The following is a 20760-nucleotide window of genomic DNA, read 5'->3' on the forward strand; positions in this document are numbered from 1 at the left end:
CCTGTATATCAGGTTGATCCTGATAAGGCTTAAAAAGAAATGGTTTTGTTTAAAAGTTTTTACTGAAGTTTAACATACATACATAAAAGTACACATATCATTTGTGTACAGCTTGATAAATTCTTGCCCACGTACTTGGCACTCAGATCAAAAGCCAGCACATTACCAGTATCACAGAAGATCTGTCTTGTGTTCCTCAAGGCTTGATTTTAAGCTGTGTTAGGGCAGGGCTAAAATCATCTTTACCCTAGAGCTAATTTAGACTACTACACCAAGGCATGGCCTCTGTGGGTCTCTAACGACTGCCTGAGTGATCAACAAGGTCTTACTCTGGCCAGCTGGAGCTTGCATGGCTCCTACCCTTAGGAGCTCCCCTCTACACACGGGCAGATCAGCCTACAGACTCAATTCAGATTTTTGCTGAGTAGCTCCCTCCTATCTGGTACTCTGACCGACACATTTAAACCACCTCACCCTCAAACTCAGATCTCTACCCCCTTGATTCAGCAAGATGGTGTGCTTTGCTGGGGAGTCCCCTCTGGCAACAGGGTCCAGAAAATGCCTCAAGGCAGAAAGCCAGGGGGATCACAGGCCTCATCTCAATTGCTTCCTTTCTCTCAGGGATTATATTCCTGCACTGCTTGTTGTCCAATACGTGAAAACAGCTGTTTTCATATTTGCCCAGAGTTTTATTTGTAAATGGAGGGAGGAGAAATTCAGTTCCAATTATTCCATCATGGCTAGAAGCAGAACAAAGGCCTCTTTTAATAAAATTTCCAGCATGGATGCCATGTTTTGCAAGATTTCATCTACCAAAATAACCCAATCCACATGTCCCTTCCATCCTTCCATCTATCTATTCAGTGGCTGCTACATCCCTCGGAAACAAAGATGAATAAAACTTGATTCCTGCTCTCAAAGAACTCACAATTAAAAGAGAAAGCCAGAAATGTGTAATAAATTATACCGCTGGATGGTAAGTATAATTTTATAAGCAATATAAGGGTTTGAGAGGACAAAGAGAAAGGTACGGTCAAATCTACTTGGAGAGGTCAGGGAAGGTTTTTACAGACTTAGGTTTAGCCTAAGTTTTGAAAAATGAGTTTCATTTTTCATTAGTGATTGACAGATGGGGTAGGACATTTGGGACAAAAGAAACTGTATGCAAAGTATAAAGTCATGAAACAACATGTAAGCTTGGGAGAACTACTAATTCCAAACACCTATAACATAGGGTTTGAAGCAGGGACAGGAAAGAGCTGAAGTTATGGGGAAAAAATGGGAGGATCCTATCATAAAGGAGGGCCCTGCATGCCACGCTAACCATCATCTGCATCCGTAATTCATCATCATTGACTACCACCTACAGAGCTCATAGGATAACTGCTTTATACATATTATATTCATTACATTTAATTCACACAACCACATATTATAAGGAAACTAAGGCTCAGAGAGCTTACATAATTTTGCCCAAGATCACATGATTAGTAAGTGAAGAAGCCAGAATTTAAACAAAGGTCTGATTCCAAAGCCAACAAAAGGAACTTGCCTCTAATCTGTAGGCACTGGGAAGTTATAGAAGGATGTTTTTGTCTTCAGAACTTGTTTTTCGTTTTAAAAATTATATTGATTGATGAAATGGTTTTCAGTAGGAAGAAATAAAGTTAAATTTATGTTTTGGAAAGGGCTCTCTAGTACATGAGGAAGAAGGGCTGGAGTCTGAAGAACCAGTTCAGAGGCTGCTGGAAACAGTACAGGAGAGAAATAAGAGCTTGGACTAGGTGGTGTTTAGGAGGGATGGAGACAAGGATTTGGGAAAGTTTAAGAAGCAGAATCTGTCAGATGCAGTAAACAAGTAGCTTTGGCAAAAGGGGAGATTGTGAGGTCAACAGTGGACATGCTGATACACTGAAAGGACCTGGTTCTGTACCACGAGCAGAGGATGCAAAGGTGTACCGGACAAGATTTCCCCTCTCAAGGACTTGACAGCTCATGTAGCCTCAATGAAGGCAAGCACCTTTCAACACTAGATGGTGTGGACATCATCAGCGCCCCCTGCTTCAGCCCCAACAGACACTGGCTCTGCTGCCACAGGCCCAGCATCCAGATCTGGGACTTGAAGGGCAAGGTCATGGTAGATGAACTGAAGCAACGAGTTATCAGTACCAGCAGCAAGGCACGGCTGCCCCAGTGTGACTCTCTGGCTTCGTCTGCTGTTGGCCAGACTCTGTTTGCTGGCTACACGGACAATCTGGAACGAGTGTGGCAGGTGACCATAGACACCCACTAGAGATATATGGCAGAGCTTTAAAAATAAAAGACTGGCTTTCTGAGTTAAAAAAAAAAAATCAAATCTATGAATTCCACTGAAACACAGTAAGTACTATATGGACCATATTCCCTCCTCACTACTATCTTGGAATCTTTGATGAGTCTAAAGCCCCAGTCTGGAAACAACTGCTGTGGAACATTCTCAACCCTCCACAAACCAGCTTGCAAATGGGAGGTCCTTTTCATGTGGGCTGAGAACTGTTCGGACATGGAGGGAACCAACTGTCCTCTAACTCTGGCTGTAATTATTGACAATGATTTTATTAAGAACAAATGCAGCACCATTTATCCAACACTGACAAGTGAGCACGGTGTCAAGCACCTGATGAACACCCCCATCTCATTTATCTGCCACAACGATCTAATGACAGGCCTAGCAGTCCTCTTTTGAGGATGGGAAACTGAAGCTCAGAGAGGGAAAATAACTTGCTCAAGTTTCCTTGGTTCCCTGAGGCTACCTCACTGATCACCTGAAAGGCATCTTGGAATGTGCCATCTTCAGGAAGCCTTCATTACCCTCTCCCTGGGCTCCTCTGTGCCTGATTCTTTGTGGCCCCTGTTATGCTATACCCTGAGATATATGTGATTCACATGTCTGTTTCCGCCACTGGAATATGCTCTTTGAAGGAAAAGGACTAGATCTGCTTCATCTTTGCTATTTGATGCCCAGCCCTGGCTCAGAGCACTGCATATGGGATAGTCAGTCCACTCCATGGTTTCTGCGCCATCAGTCACTCATCTTGGGCTGCCTGGGGCCCCTGGCCATTCCTTGTACTTCAAATACCCCAGGCTCACTTGCCACATTTATTCAGCACTTGCAAGGTCCATACCTAAGACACCCATAACTTAAAGGGAGAACTTTTCCACTGAAAGGGAACCGGAATAGAAAGCTCAAATTCCTTGGACCAAAAAGAACTCAAATTACAGCCTAGAGGCCCTGAGACACCAACCACGTACCCTGTCCTGACATGATCAACAGCAAACCTCATAGGGTCTGGCACTTTTATTTTTCCTACGCTGTCATCTCTCTCTGCCTCAGAGTGGGACCGTGTACACGGATTGGAGGCAGCACGGGCTGGGTGTCATCCAGACTAGGCTCCAATCACAGCTCTGCCCCCACCAGCCTTATGATCTGTGGCAAGACACGTGCTCCCTGAGGTTCTTTTCTCCCTCACCTACTCCATGGGGCTAGGATGCCAACTGAGTGAGACCCTGAATGCCGAAGGCACCTAGGGGGTGGCGGGGCTCGGGGGTCTGTGGAGTGACAGAGCTGGGTTCACTTCTTGGCTCCCCCTCTTTTTAGCTCTGTGAGGTAAAGTGAGGATAAGAGAAATACCTTCCTCAGAGTTGTGTGAAGAGTAAATGGGAAGTCAGTGATGAGTGTTTAACACATAGAAGTCAATGAATTGTAGCCACTGTTTAATTATGGCACAAAGGACACATCCTTACAGAACACAAAGGATCCCCCAAAATCTCAGTGAGTTAAGAGCAGAGGAGTCTGAAACCCTGCTGCAAACCATTCACCAACAAGCAGCAATCTCTCCCAGACAGCTAACCCCCAAGTGCCACTGGGACTCCTGGCAGTAATGCAGCGGCAGTGGCCACCTGCCACCACGCAAGCCCAGCCACGCATCAGCACACACGGCCAGGAACACCCACTCCTTCCAGTCTGTAAGCCAGTGTGACTTTACAGACTTTCTCGCAAGCAGAGTTTTGGAGGCCAAACCACAAACATCAGAACTGTACTGCCCAGGGAGCCCCGACCCTCCTCATCCGTGTGAACAATGGGGGAGGCTGGGTCTACGTCGCACAGCCACCCACAAGGCAGCTCTGAGTGGCAACATGAGGCAGGTGTGTGGTCAGATGGCAGTGTGGCAAATGTGGCAGCCAGCTGCTTTTCGCTAAATAGGCCCACCTTCTGTCTAGACCTGAGGTAACTAAGAAAGATTTAGGGCACGTGGAGCCACATTCAGAGCGCTGGCAGTAGACACCCTGCTGCGTGGGAAACAGCTGCGTTTGATGATGGCACAGGAAAAAAAACGTAGGTCTGAAGTGCCCCAAATTGCTCACACTGAAGCCCTTCCACCCGCCTTCAGTGGGGTTACCCCGGGAGGCTGTCCTGCTCTCTGGACACGGCAATGGCAATGAGGATGGCAAGACCCCCAGGCTCCACAGAAAGAGGGGCCGTCTAGACCCTGGAGTCACTTCAGATGAGGGTTATGAGAGCAAAACAAGACTAAAAAAATGAACCACCTCCCAACTTCCTTCACTGAGACAAAGGTTCCAGAGGTAACAGAAACCAACCGCGGTTCTTAGGCTACAGGAAAACCACAGCTGTATCCATCCCTTCTCCTCCCCAAAGGCATGTTCACGTCCACTGCATGAGCTCCCGGGAGTCAGAACTCAAGGGCTCATTACCCACCACGTCATTTGGGAGGCTCTGGAGGTCATCAAAGGGGGTTTCCAGGGTGTTGGTGTCCACATTCAGAATCACGACATCATCCAGGGCCATGTTTCTGACTTTCTGCAAGTAAGAAAAAAATCCAGAAGAGAAAATCATTGAAGCCCCAGACATTTCTCTGGCTTTCTCTGGGAAAGGGGAGTAGGGAAGAAAAGTGACATTTGACAAAGGTATACTCCGTGGCAGGCTCAGTGCCAGGCAGTTCACATGTGTGAGGCCATTTAACTGTGACAAAAACTCTGTGAGCTTGTATGGTCATCCCCAAGCCCCAGGAGTGGAAAGGGTTTCAGAGACTAAGTTAACATGCCCTAGGTCACACAGCTAGGGGGAGAGATCTTTACACCCCAACATGATTTCTTTTCCTATATTTTCAAATTAAAAAAGAAGAAGAAGAAGAAGCTGAAGTCTAAACCTCTGGCTCCAGGAACTCTGATATACAGCTAAGGTCTTATGACAGCCCCATTCAATCCATCCCCTCTCATTTACCAAAGACTACTTGCCCATCTCTGTCGGCTCTTGGCGTTTTGGGGTATGGAATACGTTGTACAGCCTAGTGTTAACACATTAACATTTCTCTTTAACATTAAGTAGAAAGGTCACACTTTCAAACTGGTTCCATTTTCCATAGAAATCCAGCTAGTGAATCACGGCTCCGAGGCTCTGGCCGTAACTCGTTATTCTACTGGTACAGTAGGAGGAAGGGTAAGGGAGACTTGTGCCTACTAGGTGCTCGTGTTTGGTGAGAGGATGAAGGTCCAGTATGGAGAAAAGAAGAGCCCACCATCTGGGAGCAACTGTCCATCGTCTGTAGAAGTATAAGACTGTATGTAAGCTAGTTTTCAATCACACTGTTTACCCACCACTAGAATCCATCTCTACTTCCCTCCTGCCTACCTACCACTTCCAATCTCATTCAATCCTCTTACCCCATCATATATCAAAGCTCATTTCTTTAGAGTCTAGAACTTTCATTTTGTCCTGATTAAGCAGAAATACCCATTTGCTAATGCCCTGGAAATGGACAACAATTAAAGTGTAGTAGATGCCTACTAGTGCTTGCTCTATGTTTTACTTACTAATTCTCATTTAATTCTTATCAAATCCTGCAAAGTGCACACTATTACCTTCATTTTAGGTAACTTGAGGAAAATGAGGTTCAGAGAGGTGAGGTGAGGTGAGTGGCAGAGGTAACGCAGCACCGGCCACCTCCACAGCTCATATTCTTGCACTACACCTCAACCTCTTCGTCATCAGACACCCCCAGTGAAACTGACCTCTGCCATCCTTGTTGCTCTGAGCCCTAGTACCCCTTTGCCTGCCTGCCTCCCCCTGCTGGCTCCAGGAGCCCCCTCCCTCAGGGGCTCATCAGTTTGGTTCAGCACCGCATAATAACCAGCACCCAACAAAATGATTGGCACGGGCTTCCCTGGTGGCGCAGTGGTTGAGAGTCTGCCTGCCCATGCAGGGGGCACGGGTTCGTGTCCCGGTCCGGGAAGATCCCACATGCCGCAGAGCGGCTGGGCCTGTGAGCCATGGCCGCTGAGCCTGCGCGTCCGGAGCCTGTGCTCCGCAACGGGAGAGGCCACAACAGTGAGAGGCCCGCGTACCGCAAAAGAAAAAAAGAAAAAATGATTGGCACTTGGTAAGGGCTCATTAATATTGGTTGATGTTTGTTGTCTCAAATCCCAGCCTCTAGGACAGAATTTTCATACCTAAGTAAACATTTTGAGATTCTTGCCAGCAGGAGGGTTGGAACCATGCTGGTCAGAAGCCTCCTAGGGTTGAAATAACACTCCCAGAGGGCAGGATCCTGGAACCCTTCCGCTCAACAAGACCAGGAGCCTCAAATTTCTTCTGCTGTTGACTTTTCCAGCGGCTAGTCAGTCCACAAACCTATCAATCAATGCATACATTTACTAAATGCTTCCTGTGGGCTGAGAGCCACAGGGGAGGGACAGGTTTGCCTACTTAGAAGTTTATTCTTTCCTCCAAACCCCAAAACTGATATTACCTGACTGCTTTATTCACAGGGTTAAAAAGCTATCAGCAAACAGCATTGATAGCTAGTGTTTCACAAAGCACAATCCCATTTTACAGTTGAGAGCATTAAGCCTCATGGTGAATTGTCCAGGGTTCCTTAGCTGCCTCACTTTGCAGTCCAACAGGTTAAATACTTCGCAGTGCACGAGCAGGAAGTTACAAAACAGCCTCAACAAGAACCTTTTTCACTTACATCACACTTCAGAGCTCTCAGAGTACTTTCACACAGATTCTTTCATTTTCAACAGTAGCTGGAGGTGAGGAATCACCATTTCAGAGACGAAAAACTGAGGCTCAGAGAGGTGAAGTGGCTTGCCCAAGGTTATGTGGCTACTAACTGGCTTCTTCATCTGTAAAATCGAGAAGATAACTGTGACTGCTCACCCCACCCCAGCCCTCTTCCCCGGGGCTGCTGTGCAAATTAGAGGTGGTGTTTGCACAGCACAGGGCACACAGTAGGCCTTACAGTCGCTATTATTATTGCTTTTATAATATACACGTCACCCACGGCCAGTCTGGAAACTGTAGTGGCAGTGGCCTAAGGGCAAAAATCCTCTGGCCCCTCTTGGTAACTGCTGGGCTCTCACTTCAAAGGCTGAGACTGGCACTGGACACGGAATCGGAGAAGGGGCCACGAGGGACTCCGGAACTCAGCCGGTGACTCCAGGCCTTGAGGACTGAGCTGAGGGTCGCTGCACCTCACAATCGCCAATTTTGCCTCATCCGACCTCCAAAGAGCTCCAGAGAGCCCCAAACAGATGGAGGCAAGGGGCCCGGCCATTGGAGAGAAGCCTCGGTCTGAAAGGCCCAGAGACAGGGCTGTTGATTCTGGACCAGAATTGGGTGTTGTTTCTGCGTTCCCAGTGGGGGCCCAGTGACACAGACCAGCCCTTGTGGGCTCTCCACGGCTGGGCTGGAATGGGCTTTTGATTTCTTCCCACTCCTGGTTGGAGGACTTGCCGCTTAAGCTGTGTGGAGTGTTTACTTTTTGAACAATGGCAGCAGGCTGAAGAAGAGGAAAAAACCTGGCTCTTTCTTCTGACTTAGCAGGCCAGGGTCCCCTTAGTAACCAAAATGCCCGTGCACCAGGCTCCAGGAGGAGCTGGGTCAGCACAGTTTCCTCTCATAGGACAATGCTGCCCTCCTGGTGGTAAGGCCTCTTCCAAAGGGGCTGGCGTGGACTCAAGGGCCTTCCTGAAGCTCATGTTCCCAAGGAAAGAATCGGAGGCCAGCTTGGCCGGATGGTGCCCTATCCCTGAAAGGCTCAAGGAAACAAGAGGAATGAAGAAAGGCAAAAAACAAAACAAAACCCCTCAAACTGGGGGATGGAGTGGGCGGTGCTGATGGAGAAGGAAACTGGGCCATTACTGGGTGACCGCATTTAACCCTGACCATGCTATGAGGGAGGTATCACCAGCTCTGTGGTAAGGAGGAGGCTCAGAGAGGTCAAAGAAACTGGTCCAAATCACACAGCTAGGGAGTAGCAGAGTTGACTTCTGAACCCAGTCTGACTCTTCTGAAGATGTCCTCAAACCAGCTGCTCAGACTTCAGAACAAGTGTCTACGTAGGGAGTGCAGCTACACCAGCACCCTGAGGGCTTGCTTTCTCTCACGCAATATGACACGTCTTTTGTACCATAAAAATTACATATGTAAAAAAAAAATGGGAAAGACAAAAAAGTTCAAAGAAGAAAATTGTGGTTATCCTAATCCCTCTACCTGGAGATAATGTTTTGGTGTATTTCCTTCCACAACCCTCTGCCCCAATACCTACTTTTTAAAACACAGTTGAAACAATTCGTAATGTTTCTTTCTGATTTTCTCATTTATTACAATATAAGCAATATTTCACTTCACTAAAAGCTTTGTAAAGATCATTGCTAATTGCTACAAAATGTTCCACTTCATAGAAACAAACCCAATTAAGCCCCTTTTGTTGGCTATTTCCAGTTTTTAAGAAATTATTATAAATAATATTGTTGTGAAATCTGTAGGCATAAAGCCTTGTGCTTTAGCATGGATTCCTAGAAGTGGAATTTCCTTTCCACTTCTTAAAGAAATGTCCCTCTCAAATTCGACTTTGAGAGAGATATCTTTACTTCCAATTATTTTAAAGTCATTTTATCCACAGCTTGTGTTTCCTACTCTAAGTGAAGAAAAATCAGCAAAGACACGAGCAGATGTCAAAATAGTCCTCCAAAAACCCTACCCAATTAAAACACTTACTAGTACCGCAGCACACCGAGACAGCTCTCCGGTAGCTCGTCCCACCAACACATTCCCTCTCTTTTTAGTTACAACATATGCCAAAGCTCCTGCCAGCTGCAAACCCTCCCCCCACCAGACTCTATAGGCTTTTTCTCAGAATGAAAAAAAAAAAAAAAATGATACTGACATGCACACCGGCTTTCCAAATGGCATTTCTTACACAGAGAAACACACAAAAATGGCATCTTCCCATAAATATTATTAATCAAAAATGTCTTTCCCTTTATACTTTGTCACGGACAGACTTAGTCTGACCTCTGCCTTTCGGGACAAGAAAGGGAAAAATCAGAATATGGGAGGTGGTCAGGGCGGCTGAGTGGATACAGGCTCAACCTCATAAATTCTCCAGGTTTTCATCTGTAAAATGGGGATCACGATAGTACCCACCTCATAGAGTTGTCGTGAGGATTAGATAAGTGAATGTACATAGAAGAGTTAGCAAGACTGCCAGGACATCCATAAGAGGCGTTCAACCAACAGCGGCTCTCTTGCCCGTCCGTCCCGTCTCCCTCAATGTTTCTCGGAACCTCAGTGGAGCCTGGCTAACCTTACCCCAAAGGGCCCGAGGGAGCAGAAAGTTTGCCTTTCCCCATGGTAGCCTATGGTTTACTCCCACGACCAGAAAAATACATCAATCTAGAGTCATTAATACAGGCATTTGACTCCTTCCCTGGTCTGTGGGCTTCTTGGGGCCACCAAGACAGATCTCTGTATTCTCAGCTCCCACCTCAATATTTGGCCCACAGCAGGCAATTTATGAATGAATGCATGAATGAACGACAGGAAGTAGAGCCTAGAGAGGGAGCCCACAGGATCCGGAAGCCAGTCTGCCTGAGTTCTCACTTAGCTCCACCACTCACCAGCCGTGTAAACTTGGGTATTTCACTGCATCTCTCTGTGCCTCAGCTTTCTCCTCTGTACACAGTGCTTACACCTCATGCGTGTGATGAGGATTACATGGGTTAACATTTTTAAATCATGTAGACTAGTGATTGGCACACGAGGAGCTCAAGATAAAATAAAATTTAAACGAAAGTGAATGGGGCTTCCGTGGTGGCGCAGTGGTTAAGAATCTGCCTGCCAATGCAGGGGACACGGGTTCAAGCCCTGGCCCGGGAAGATCTCACATGCTGCGGAGCACCTAAGCCCGTGCGCCACAGCTACTGAGCCTGCGCTCTAGAGCCCTTGAGTCACAACTACTGAAGCCCACTCGCCTAGAGCCCGTGCTCCGCAACAAGAGAAGCCACCACAATGAGAAGCCCGCGCACCGCAATGAAGAGTAGCTCCCACTCGCTGCAACTAGAGAAAGCCCGTGTGCAGCGACGAAGACCCAACGCAGCCATAAATAAAATAAATTTATTTTTAAAACCCCAAAACACTGCAACAAAATATTTTTTTTAAAAAAAGGATGGGGCCTCCCTGGTGGCGCAGTGGTTGAGAGTCCACCTGCCGATGCAGGGGACACGGGTTCATGCCCCAGTCTGGGAAGATCCCACATGCCGTGGAGTGGCTGGGCCCGTGAGCCATGGCCACTGAGCCTGCGCATCTGGAGCCTGTGCTCCGCAAGGGGAGAGGCCACAACAGTGAGAGGCCCGCGTACCGCAAAAAAAAAAAAAAAGGTCGTTTGAGGGTGATGGAAATATTCTATATCATTATTGGTAATGGTTTCACGAATGTATAAAACTCAGAATTCATTGAATCGTACTTTAAATGGATGGTTTGCTGTGTATAAATTACAGCACAATGAGTTGATAAACATATTAGTGTTATGTCCAGAACACAAAATAAAGTCATAACAGACAGTGAAAAATAACAACGCATGAATGATGGTGACCAAATGCCACACGACAAGGTAATTCTGCCCTGAACCAACACCAATGTAAATTCTGATTTGCAGCTGTGTTTGGCTCCCTGCTTCCTTCCTTTTTTGTCTAGCCTAAGGTTTTTAAAACTTTTTTTTCTACTCATACCCTTCTAGGATAAATATAGAATCCAATGCCCATGATATACATCCCTATGTAAAAGTGGGGTCCACTTGAGGATCACTATACCTTCGGTGTATCTTCTCGAGTCAAGAAGATTCTACTGAACCTTACTTTCTAAAGTTGGTTGTATGAAAACAATGGGTCCCCTCAACTCCTGCGCTAAAATATAAAGTATCAGCTGTACTTTTTCAAACCACACCAGTCCTCTGCACAGATGGGGCTCACCCTGCCTATCTAGGGAGGGGATTGGGCAGCTAGTGACAAAAGACAGGATTTAGAACCAGGTCATAAAATGAAGAGCAAGGACTCGTGCTGGTGATGCAATCCAGGGGATCCAAAGAATGGTCAGAAGCATGTGCTGTCTCCCTGGCTGAGGAAGCCGGGGGCTGCAGGTGGAGGAAAGAAGCTGGTGCTGGACCTTGAGGAGCAGGGGCCCAGATCCACCTCCGCTGCCTCAGCTGAGAACGGGGGTCCTTATCTTGTATGGGAGTTGTTGGGGGGGGGTTGTCAGTGAGGTGGCATGCATGGAATAAATGAGCCAGCACACGGTGAATCTTTTCTGTTGTCCTTTCACCAGGACCATCGTGAGGGCAGAGCTATGTCTTATTTGTCTCTGCATCCCTAGTGCCCAGCACAGTGCCTGACACAGGGCAAATGCTCATTAATTGGAGAATGAATTAAATATTGTGGCCTCTCACTCTACTGGGAGGCAGGCCTGGCACAGATGTCAATGTGAGCCCAAATGGACAATGTAAGCCCAATGTAAGAGTCTGCACAAGGAAGTGTGATGGGAGTAACAATAATAATGACAATAATCACATAAAATTATCATGATTAACGTGTGTAGAATTAATTCACAGTTGACACAGAAAGTAAGATAGGCATTACCATGGTAGCTTAAGACGTGGGTTCTGGAATGAGACAGCCAGATTCAAGCCTTGCCTCTGCCACAGGGTATCCTTCAGTTAGTTCTTCACTTTTGAGCCTCAGTTTTATCATCTATAAAATGGGGATAATACTACCTACTGTCCAGCTGTGTTTGGAGGTTTAAGCGGGATAATACATGTAAAGAATTTAACACCGTACCTGACTGCAGTAAGTACAATGAATGGGAGGCTCTGAAAAGCGAGTTTCTATCCTTGCGATTTGAAAGTAGGATTAGAGTTCCAAGACTATACGAATTTGAACAACTGATTTTCAGACTAAAGGCAAAGGCTAATGACTCCACTATTATGATTCTGTGCCACTGAAAACTACCACCAACCTATTGTTTTTTCCTGGCTATGTCTCAGGGACATGAGCACATTCTCTGGAGCCAGACTGCCCGAGTCCGAATCCCAACTCCGCCAGTTATAATTGTGTCATTTTGGGCAAACCCTTTAACCTCTTTGTGCCTCAGTTTCTGCATGTGTCTGATGAGATTAAAATAGTACTGACACCCAGGATAATGGTTACTCTTGGGTCAGAGGGAGAATGACTACAAGGAGGCACAAGAGGGGCTTCTGGGGGCTGGTAACATTTTGTTCCTTGATCTGGTGGTGGTTACATGGCATGCCTGCCTTGTAAAAACTCACCCTGTTCTATACTTTGGATGAGTGTACCCTTCCCATAAATCTCATATTTCAGTGAAATGTTTAGGAAAAGCAAATAATGTAGATTTCACTGGATTGTTATGGTGGTTAAATGAGTTAATATATGTATAGTACTTAGAATAGTGTCTGGCATATAATAAGCACTGGGTATTGACTATTATTATTATGAAAACAACATAGCAATAATTCTATGGATAAAAAGGATTCAATCTAGAATATATCTCACTGTCAGAAAATTTGTTTGCAAAGGTAGACCCTTCCTGGACACCTACTGTTTCTCCAATCAGTCCTGTCCCCTTCTCCAGTTGAGGAGCAAAGCAGCAATATTACTGGGTACCTTCCGAGGAACATTTGCAGTCCTGAGTCAGCCTGCTTTGGGAGAGCAGCAGAACTGAGTAGGAGTCAGATTGGGCTTTGAGTTTTATCTTCTTTAATGCCTACTTACAGGACCCAGGGCAGGTTATTTAAACACAGCTGAACCTCAGTTTCTTCCTCTATAAAATGGGGCTATGACCACGTGCTACATAGGGTTGTGACAGGACTAAGTAAAAAGAAAAAAAATGAAAAAATTCATTTTATACCTATGTGGCCATGTTCCCATCTGCCCAGGGTACTGTTCTTGGCTACAGGCAGGCCCGTGCTCAGTCAGGGAGACAGCACATGCTCCTGACCATTCTTTGGATCCCCTGGATTACATCACCAGCCCAAATCCTTGCTCTTCATTTTATACAGGCAGGCCTTCTCCTTGCTGGAGTGACCCCTGAGGCCTGTAAGGAGTCTCCTCTCCTATGGCCGCGCCAGCACCTAAGGCAGCACCTCTGACACCAGCATCTAGACCACCAAGCAAAGGGCACGGGTCTACAATGACTTCCTGCAAAGACACTTTGCTTCAAGAGGAGCATTACGAAGTCCACAGAGTGCTTTGCTTTGGCCCAGAGAAAGTCCAGTGTTTGTTTCTCTCTGAAAAAGGCACACTAATATGGCTCCTGGCATTATAGTTTATGTCTCACTTAAGTATGACTTCTTGGCAGGTTTTTTTTTTTTTAAGTTTTGAAAGGTAGGGAATATGGTTAAAACAAAACCAAAAATTACATCTTCATAGTTTGTCCATTTAAACTTTACCCTAAACGACTATTGCTGGCCTTCACACAGTCACCTCTTAGGCTGCCTATACTCCTGGTTACATGTGGGCTGAGGCACAGCTAACTTCCCAGGGGCCTGCACGGCCCGGAACTGTGTTACACGCTCCGCATCCATCACGTGCCTGACGCCCACAGTAAGAAAATGAGAGCTGCTAGCTGATGTGCTCCTCCCGCAGCCCAGCCCTTACATGCCATACCATTTAACGCAATCCTCACGACACCCTTGTGAAGAGACAAGGAAATGCAGGGGCAGAGAGGTGAAATAACTTGTCCAAAGTCCTATGGCTTAGCAGCAGTGGAGCCATAGCAGTTGAACCCAGATGGACACCAAAAACTGTATTACCCAACGCACCTTACTAATTGCTCTGACACGTTGTTTCCATCACAAACATACTGAGCAACTGTAATTTAATAGATGTTTGTCAGGGACACACCAAGTGGCTTGATGGTTGGTCCGGACTCCATTAAAATTCTCAAGGGAGAGGGTTTCCTATGGAATACTGTACCCATTGGATGGATGAGGACACTGAGGCTAAAGAGATTAAACAGTTTGCCCATGTTCTCACATGCTTGTGAGAGAAAGGATTTGAATCTGGGTTCTCTCCATGTCAACGTTCTTTCTTTCCACTATACAGCCCACATCAAATGTACTCAAATGCATGCGCATGTATATGAGAACATAACAAAGAACAGCACGGGGAGCTGCTGGCCTCCTAGGAGGAAGGGAAAGAGAAATCAGAAGGAAAGTGGAAAGGACAAGAAGAGGAAAGGCAAATATGCAGGTAGTCTAAACTCTCTATTCCCTCTTGAAATCTCAGATACACACAGAGGGAAGAGTGACATTTTCCTTCCCCTCCTCTGGCCCCAAAGGTCACTGAGCTGCCAAGCAGTTGATAAACGTAGTGGCTTTTCTTTGGAGCCAGGAGTCACTGATTTGCTCCTTCCTGCTCTGCAAAATTAAAAATCTAAGCCTGACAGTTCAGAGGACCCCTGAAAACACTGCTGGAATTTCCCAGTGTGCTTTAAACAGAAACAGAAGCTTGGCAGGGGAGGGAAGTGGTGTAAGCGCCTCACAGGTCAGGCCAAATCCACTCCTCACAAGGTAGTAAGCACTGACTCTCATTAACAAGTCCAGAGATTTTCAACCCAGGTCAGCAAAGGGGCTATTTCTTCAATAGTGCTTTCCCTCCTTTCCTGACCATCCATCCATTGGACATTCATTCATTCACCCATTTAGTTAGTCATGTCAAACTGATGGATGACTAAAACATGATCTCTAAACTCAAGGGGCTCCCGGTCCACTTGTGTGTGGGAGTGTGGGTAGGGGTAAATTATAATCAATAAGAAATTATAAATCAATAAGAAAAGGCACAGTCATATGGAGTGGAAAAGATCTCAATCTGGTGGAACATCTCCATTCACACAGAGCTTGCCCAGCTGCCTCCTCAGGATGGTCATGGCCCAGAGCTGCAGAGTCCCAAGGTTGGTGTCCTGGCTCACTCACTCACTAGCCAGGCAGCTTTAGGCAAGGCCCTTTGCCTCCTCTAGCATCAGTTTCCTTCTCTGTGAGACTGGGTCTTGATCCCCACCTTCAGGATTGTTGAGAAGATTAAAAGGAGTTACGGTAGGACATGTGCTTCCTAAAGGGCCAGCCACAGGGCAGAAGCTCAGTCAGTGCCAGCCAGCCTCCCTCTGAGATTTTGGTTCTGCCAGCTCGGCCAGCTCTGGGGCTCACTCTACAAGTCCACCCAACACAGCACCACCATCCACTCTGGCCTCCACTCTGGCCCCCAAAATGGAGGGGTGAGCCCATGTACATGCCTGACACTGCTGGGGTTTTGCCCCAAATTGAAACACCCTTCCTGCTGCTAGAGATTCAGTTTCCTCATGTGTAAAAAGAGGACAAGGAAGGTGTCAACACCTTTCACCACTGCTGCAAAATGCAAACGAGAGATGAGGTGGCAGAGCACTTGGTAAGCTGTGAAGATGGCCCAGACATGGATCACCATGATTATCTCCATCCTGCAAAACCCTGCTCTTCTACGAAACCTTCCTGACTATTCCTGCTCCCACAGCAAGTGGCCTTCTTTGGTTCTAAGCAAGTACAGTGGGCAACACATACTTGGATCCTCAATTAAAACCTGATTAGTGATGTTTCTAATTGGTTCATGTGTACCTGTCACTTTTCCCTTAAAGTAACTGGTTTAGCCATACTATATTTACACACACTGCAGTAACACTCACCACTGTCATCTATAAAATATCGAGTTTGAAAACACTATATTTTTAAATACCTGATTTCATTTGATCCTCATGGAATAGGCGTTATTATTCTCATTTCACAGAAGAGAAAAATGAAGTTCTTGTTCCAGGTCCAGAGTAATAACAGAGCCAGGACTTGAGCTTTGGACTGCCACTCCCCAAAGCCTGGGCCCCTTCTCTCTGTGGAGCCCCGTCTACATTCCTGGTTTAGCAAATACTGAGGACAGTGACCAGATCACATATTTCTTCTGTAACCTCCATACAGAGACTTATCATAGGCTAGATATATAATAACAAAAAGACCCTAAAGGCAGGGTCTTATTATTATTATTTGTACACACTAAAATATTTCATACAACAAAATAATTGGGTTTGAATCCTGGTCCTGCTAATTATTAGCTGTGTGACTTTGGACAAGTTACTTAACCTTTCTGTGCCCAAATTTCATCATCTGTAAAGCAAAGCCACCACTTCTATAGCACAGACTTGTTGTGAAAATTAAATGATGAGTGTAGTGCGTCCAGCAGTATTTCAAAAATAGTATCCATCCAATTTGAAATGACGGAACTTGAATTTAAGAGTTTCACTTGGGGTTTAAGGGGATGTTGATTCCCTAGTCCCAAAATGGTTTGGAGTCACCCTCTCATAAAATAGGGCCTTCCTTCCTCCCCCACAACTGCCACTTGCCATCATTCATTCATCACAAGCACAGCAAACCTGGACTCCCATCTCCACCTGCCTTTTATTTGAAATGTCAACTTTTAAAGAGTGGAGAGGTTGGAAACCCAATTTAACAAGCATGCTGAAACATTGTTTATTGCCCCCATAAACATGGCTTAGTGAGAATTACGGACTTAATCAGAGTGAACTTATCTCCCAGTGAAAAGGAACACTTTAAATTTCAGAAATGGCACCTTCACTGTGAAAATCTCTTAACTTTTCAAACAAACTACAGGGGGTCTTAAACATATGGGCAGTAAAGGGGCAGCCATTACTGTGATTTGTCTTGCCCGAGAGCCAAGGAGCCCTAAAGGTCCATAACAACTTTAAGATCTAGGAAAAATATTTGGAAAATCATATTCAGGAGACATGTCTCTCAAAACACCTGAAAGGTCTGCTGAGTGGGAAGTAATATCTGTATAGTTGCTTGGGGCTGCCTAAAAGAAAGGGCCCTGTGGTCATTAGAACAGGGCCTGTTTAATAAGCAGCAGCACTGGGAAAGCTCACCTCTCATCCTGTTTGTACGATTAAGCATTTAGCAATAGGCAATATTTGGGGACCAGCTTTTCAGAAGAGAGGTGCTACATAAATCCCAAAGGCTGCTAAACAGTTTGTGTGATTTTTTTTTTTCTTTTTAAAAAACATGAGGATGAGGTCCTAGGAACCCCAACTTCCTAATTTGAGGGAGGCTTCATTAAGGCTGCTCTGATCCTTCCAGGAAAGGTTTTCATAAAGATGCCCCATTTTGCAGAGAATGTATCAGCCTGGCTGCCAGAGGCAGGAAAGGCAACAGATATAAAATTTTATTATTTCAATGCCCCAGTAGCAGCCAGGAGGACTTAATGAAATCGCCAAGATTTACAATCTGAAATAGCTATTGCACAGACAGATATGGTTAAGGAAGCTGTGCCTTCTGACCTTTCAACCCTTTGATCCTCACACAGCAGGTGGCCTGGAGCCCCCTCCTGGGCATCTTCCTTCTCTTCCGACACTGCTGAACCTTGATGTGCAATAAGCCTGACCCTACACAGGTGACTCTCACAGTGCTTATCACCAGCAGCTGCTGCTAATGGAATGGCCCAAATCACTTGGCCTCGAGATTCTAACTCAGAGATGAGGGGGAGAGGGATCTGCTGTGCAGTGTCCAAACCGTGCTGAAATGATGCCCAATAGTTCAGCCCCAAGTCCAGTTGTTTGGAAATGCTTAACGATGTCATTACCAAAAACTGTCCTAGAAATGGAACTCTGGTCTCCTCCGATTTATACTTTGAGTTAGAAAAAAAAATCACCTTTTAAAAATAAATCGCAAAGCTCAAAAAAAAAAAAAAAAAAATCAACCCCGAAGTCCCAAATGCATCTCTCAGAACTTCCCTAAAACCATGTGCAGCAAATTTATACCAATGAAAATCAAAACAATTTTTGGAAACCTAAAATTGACTGTTTTCAGTTCCATGAAATTTCATTTAAAAAACCCCATATGCCAAAATGTCCAAATTCTCTTATTTTTAAAAATTGGGATGACTTCCAAAATCATAGCTATCTTTTTCTTCCTTTTTTTTTCTTCTAAAGCTAAGGATGGGTAATGTGCATATGTACTTATCAAGCTTCATAATTTAACCCGTTCGGTCAGTACAAAATACTTTCAATAAAATGCTGAAGAGGCAGGATATAAATTTATTACCACTGCATCTTTTAAAACAATTGACTCCCAGGCACCAGGGTTTAACAGATATTCTGTTTGGTTAAGGACATGTCCAGGAGTCTAGGCAGCCCTAGTTTGAAGCTTTTAGTTTTTGTCAGGTATTTGGGTTTATGGAGGAAAGGATTTTAGGCAGGGCACACAAACCATTCTGTGGGATGTTGATAACGTCCAACTTAACTGCCACTGTTGATCATACTTAGGAAAAGCCCTGAGCCCATGCCTTTGTTTCTAAACAAAAATAGTACGGTGGCCCCATTCCTTACCTGCAATGGCCTGAGCTTAGGTCAAAAATGTCTGAACCCAATGGGCAAAGAAAAAACCCACTTCTTTTGTAGCCTAAATGGCATATATTTTAAATATTCAACTTTAAATTCATTTTGAAATCAGCTGAGAATCAGACAGTATGTAGAGAGAGGTTTATAGGCTCCAATTTTAGTCACATTTTTCTCTATGGATGTTTAAGTTTAGTACGGAGAGCAGTTTATGGAGAAATCAGTTTAGTAAAGGGAAAAAAAAGGAATAGTTACTATATCACAGTTTGACCACTTTGTATAAAATTATTATAAAGTGCTCTTCTTCAGAGATGCTTATTGGAAATACTTTATTAATAATAATAGCTACCATTGGGTGAGGGCCTACTAATGTGCCTGGAACTTTAGCCATATTATTTCTAATTGTCATCACTTTGAGGCAGGTGACCCCATTTTGCAGATGGAGATGTTAAGCATACAGTCACAGATGCTCGGCGACTTGCCCAAGTTACAGAGGGACAGATAGTGGAGCTCGAATTCAAACTCAGGATCACTGCCTGCCTTCTCAGCCCTTGGTCCAGCCACATTTTTCCCAACAAAAGCAAAACAAACAAAACAACAATATGCAATACCTTGTGCAGAAAATGCCAGGTTTCAGCGTGCTTACACATCGCCATGGCCCATTTAAAGGCCTTCCGAATCAATTATTTTAGGTCATTAAGAGGAAGTTTAATTTGGTTGACAAACACCCCTACTGTGGTGACCTCACATATCAACAACAAATGTCTCATGGTCACAAACCTGTACCATGAGTCTGCTGAGCATGGTGTTAAACAAAACCACATGTGCCCTGATTCCAAGTGGGATTTGACTAGGCCAAGGGCACTGCTTTTCAATCATCATGCTGCTGGTCTCTGAGCGCCCACAATGGCCCCACCCCTAATCACTTGCAAGGAGTTTGAAAAGAAGTCACCAGTCCCATGTGGCTGTATTCAGTTGAGAGTGTCTTTAAGCTAATGTTGATTTAGAAAAAGTCACTCAATAAAAACTACAAAAGGAGGCTGAAAAAAAGGGCAGGGCCAATTTTAGGTAGATGTCTCAGCTTATTTTAAAGAAAATTTACCAGTTCTAGACACACATAATACTGATAATCACTTCCAATTACTTGGCGCCTACAACGTGTCAGGTACCGATTTTCTCATTTACTCCTCATTAAAAAACCCCTATGAAGTGGAGAATCTACCCAAGGAGTCTGAAGCTCAGAGACACCTTTACATCCCCATCTGCAAAACAGGAGCACCCCTCACAAAGGCGTGACAATGAAAAATTATACAGCTGAAGTGCCATGTATATTGGTAGAAGCTCATTCAATGGTTGATATTATTATTAAATATTTCCAATAGGCATCTCTTCAGAGGATAACATAATAGTAGTTTTGTACGGAGTGGTCGAACTGTGAGATTTAGTAGCCGTACTTCTCCCGCTGCTAAACTGATTTCTCCTTTAAACAAAGGAGCTTGTTTAAAGTCTCCCAGTAGCGGCGGACCTAGAATTCGAATCCAGGTCCCCACGATTCTAGAGCTCAAGAGCTCTTCCGCTCTGCTCCACAGCCTCCTGCATGCTGCTCCTTGTGTTAATCTGACAGGAATTTGGTTAGTTTAAGCTCCTCTTAGTAACAATTTAGAAACTTTGGGTCTTCTTTGAAGTCAGTTTTAACGTTGCTAAATTGACTGGCTAAGTGATGATAGGAAAATTGGAAAACAAAAGCATCAATGATGGTTTCACATTTTCTACTGGGACTCTCCCTCATAAATTACTCAATTTTTCTAATCTATAACAGAGGGCTATCTCATCTCACAAGAGAACATTTCAGTCACGACAAATTAGACTGAAAATGTACTGACTGCAAGAGATACTTAAATCAGCCAGAAGTACTTGTTCCCTTTGATAACATAAATTACTACTAGGGCTTTAAGTTGTTTCATATTAACTAATTCCAACAT

At 45.0% G+C, this 20760-nt stretch overlaps 1 protein-coding gene across 1 annotated transcript in view; it reads right to left on the bottom strand.

The window, feature by feature from the left end:
• DENND1A (DENN domain containing 1A) overlaps positions 1 to 20760 on the bottom strand; it is a 488338-nt gene that overhangs the window by 175530 nt on the left and 292048 nt on the right. The window contains exon 11 of the mRNA XM_065879948.1: positions 4757 to 4858. Within this exon, the coding sequence (XP_065736020.1) occupies positions 4757 to 4858 (102 nt within the window). The remainder of the gene's footprint in view (positions 1 to 4756; positions 4859 to 20760) is intronic.

Source organism: Phocoena phocoena, chromosome 6 (genome assembly GCF_963924675.1).
Source record: "Phocoena phocoena chromosome 6, mPhoPho1.1, whole genome shotgun sequence".
In the NCBI taxonomy this organism is placed as follows: domain Eukaryota; kingdom Metazoa; phylum Chordata; class Mammalia; order Artiodactyla; family Phocoenidae; genus Phocoena; species Phocoena phocoena.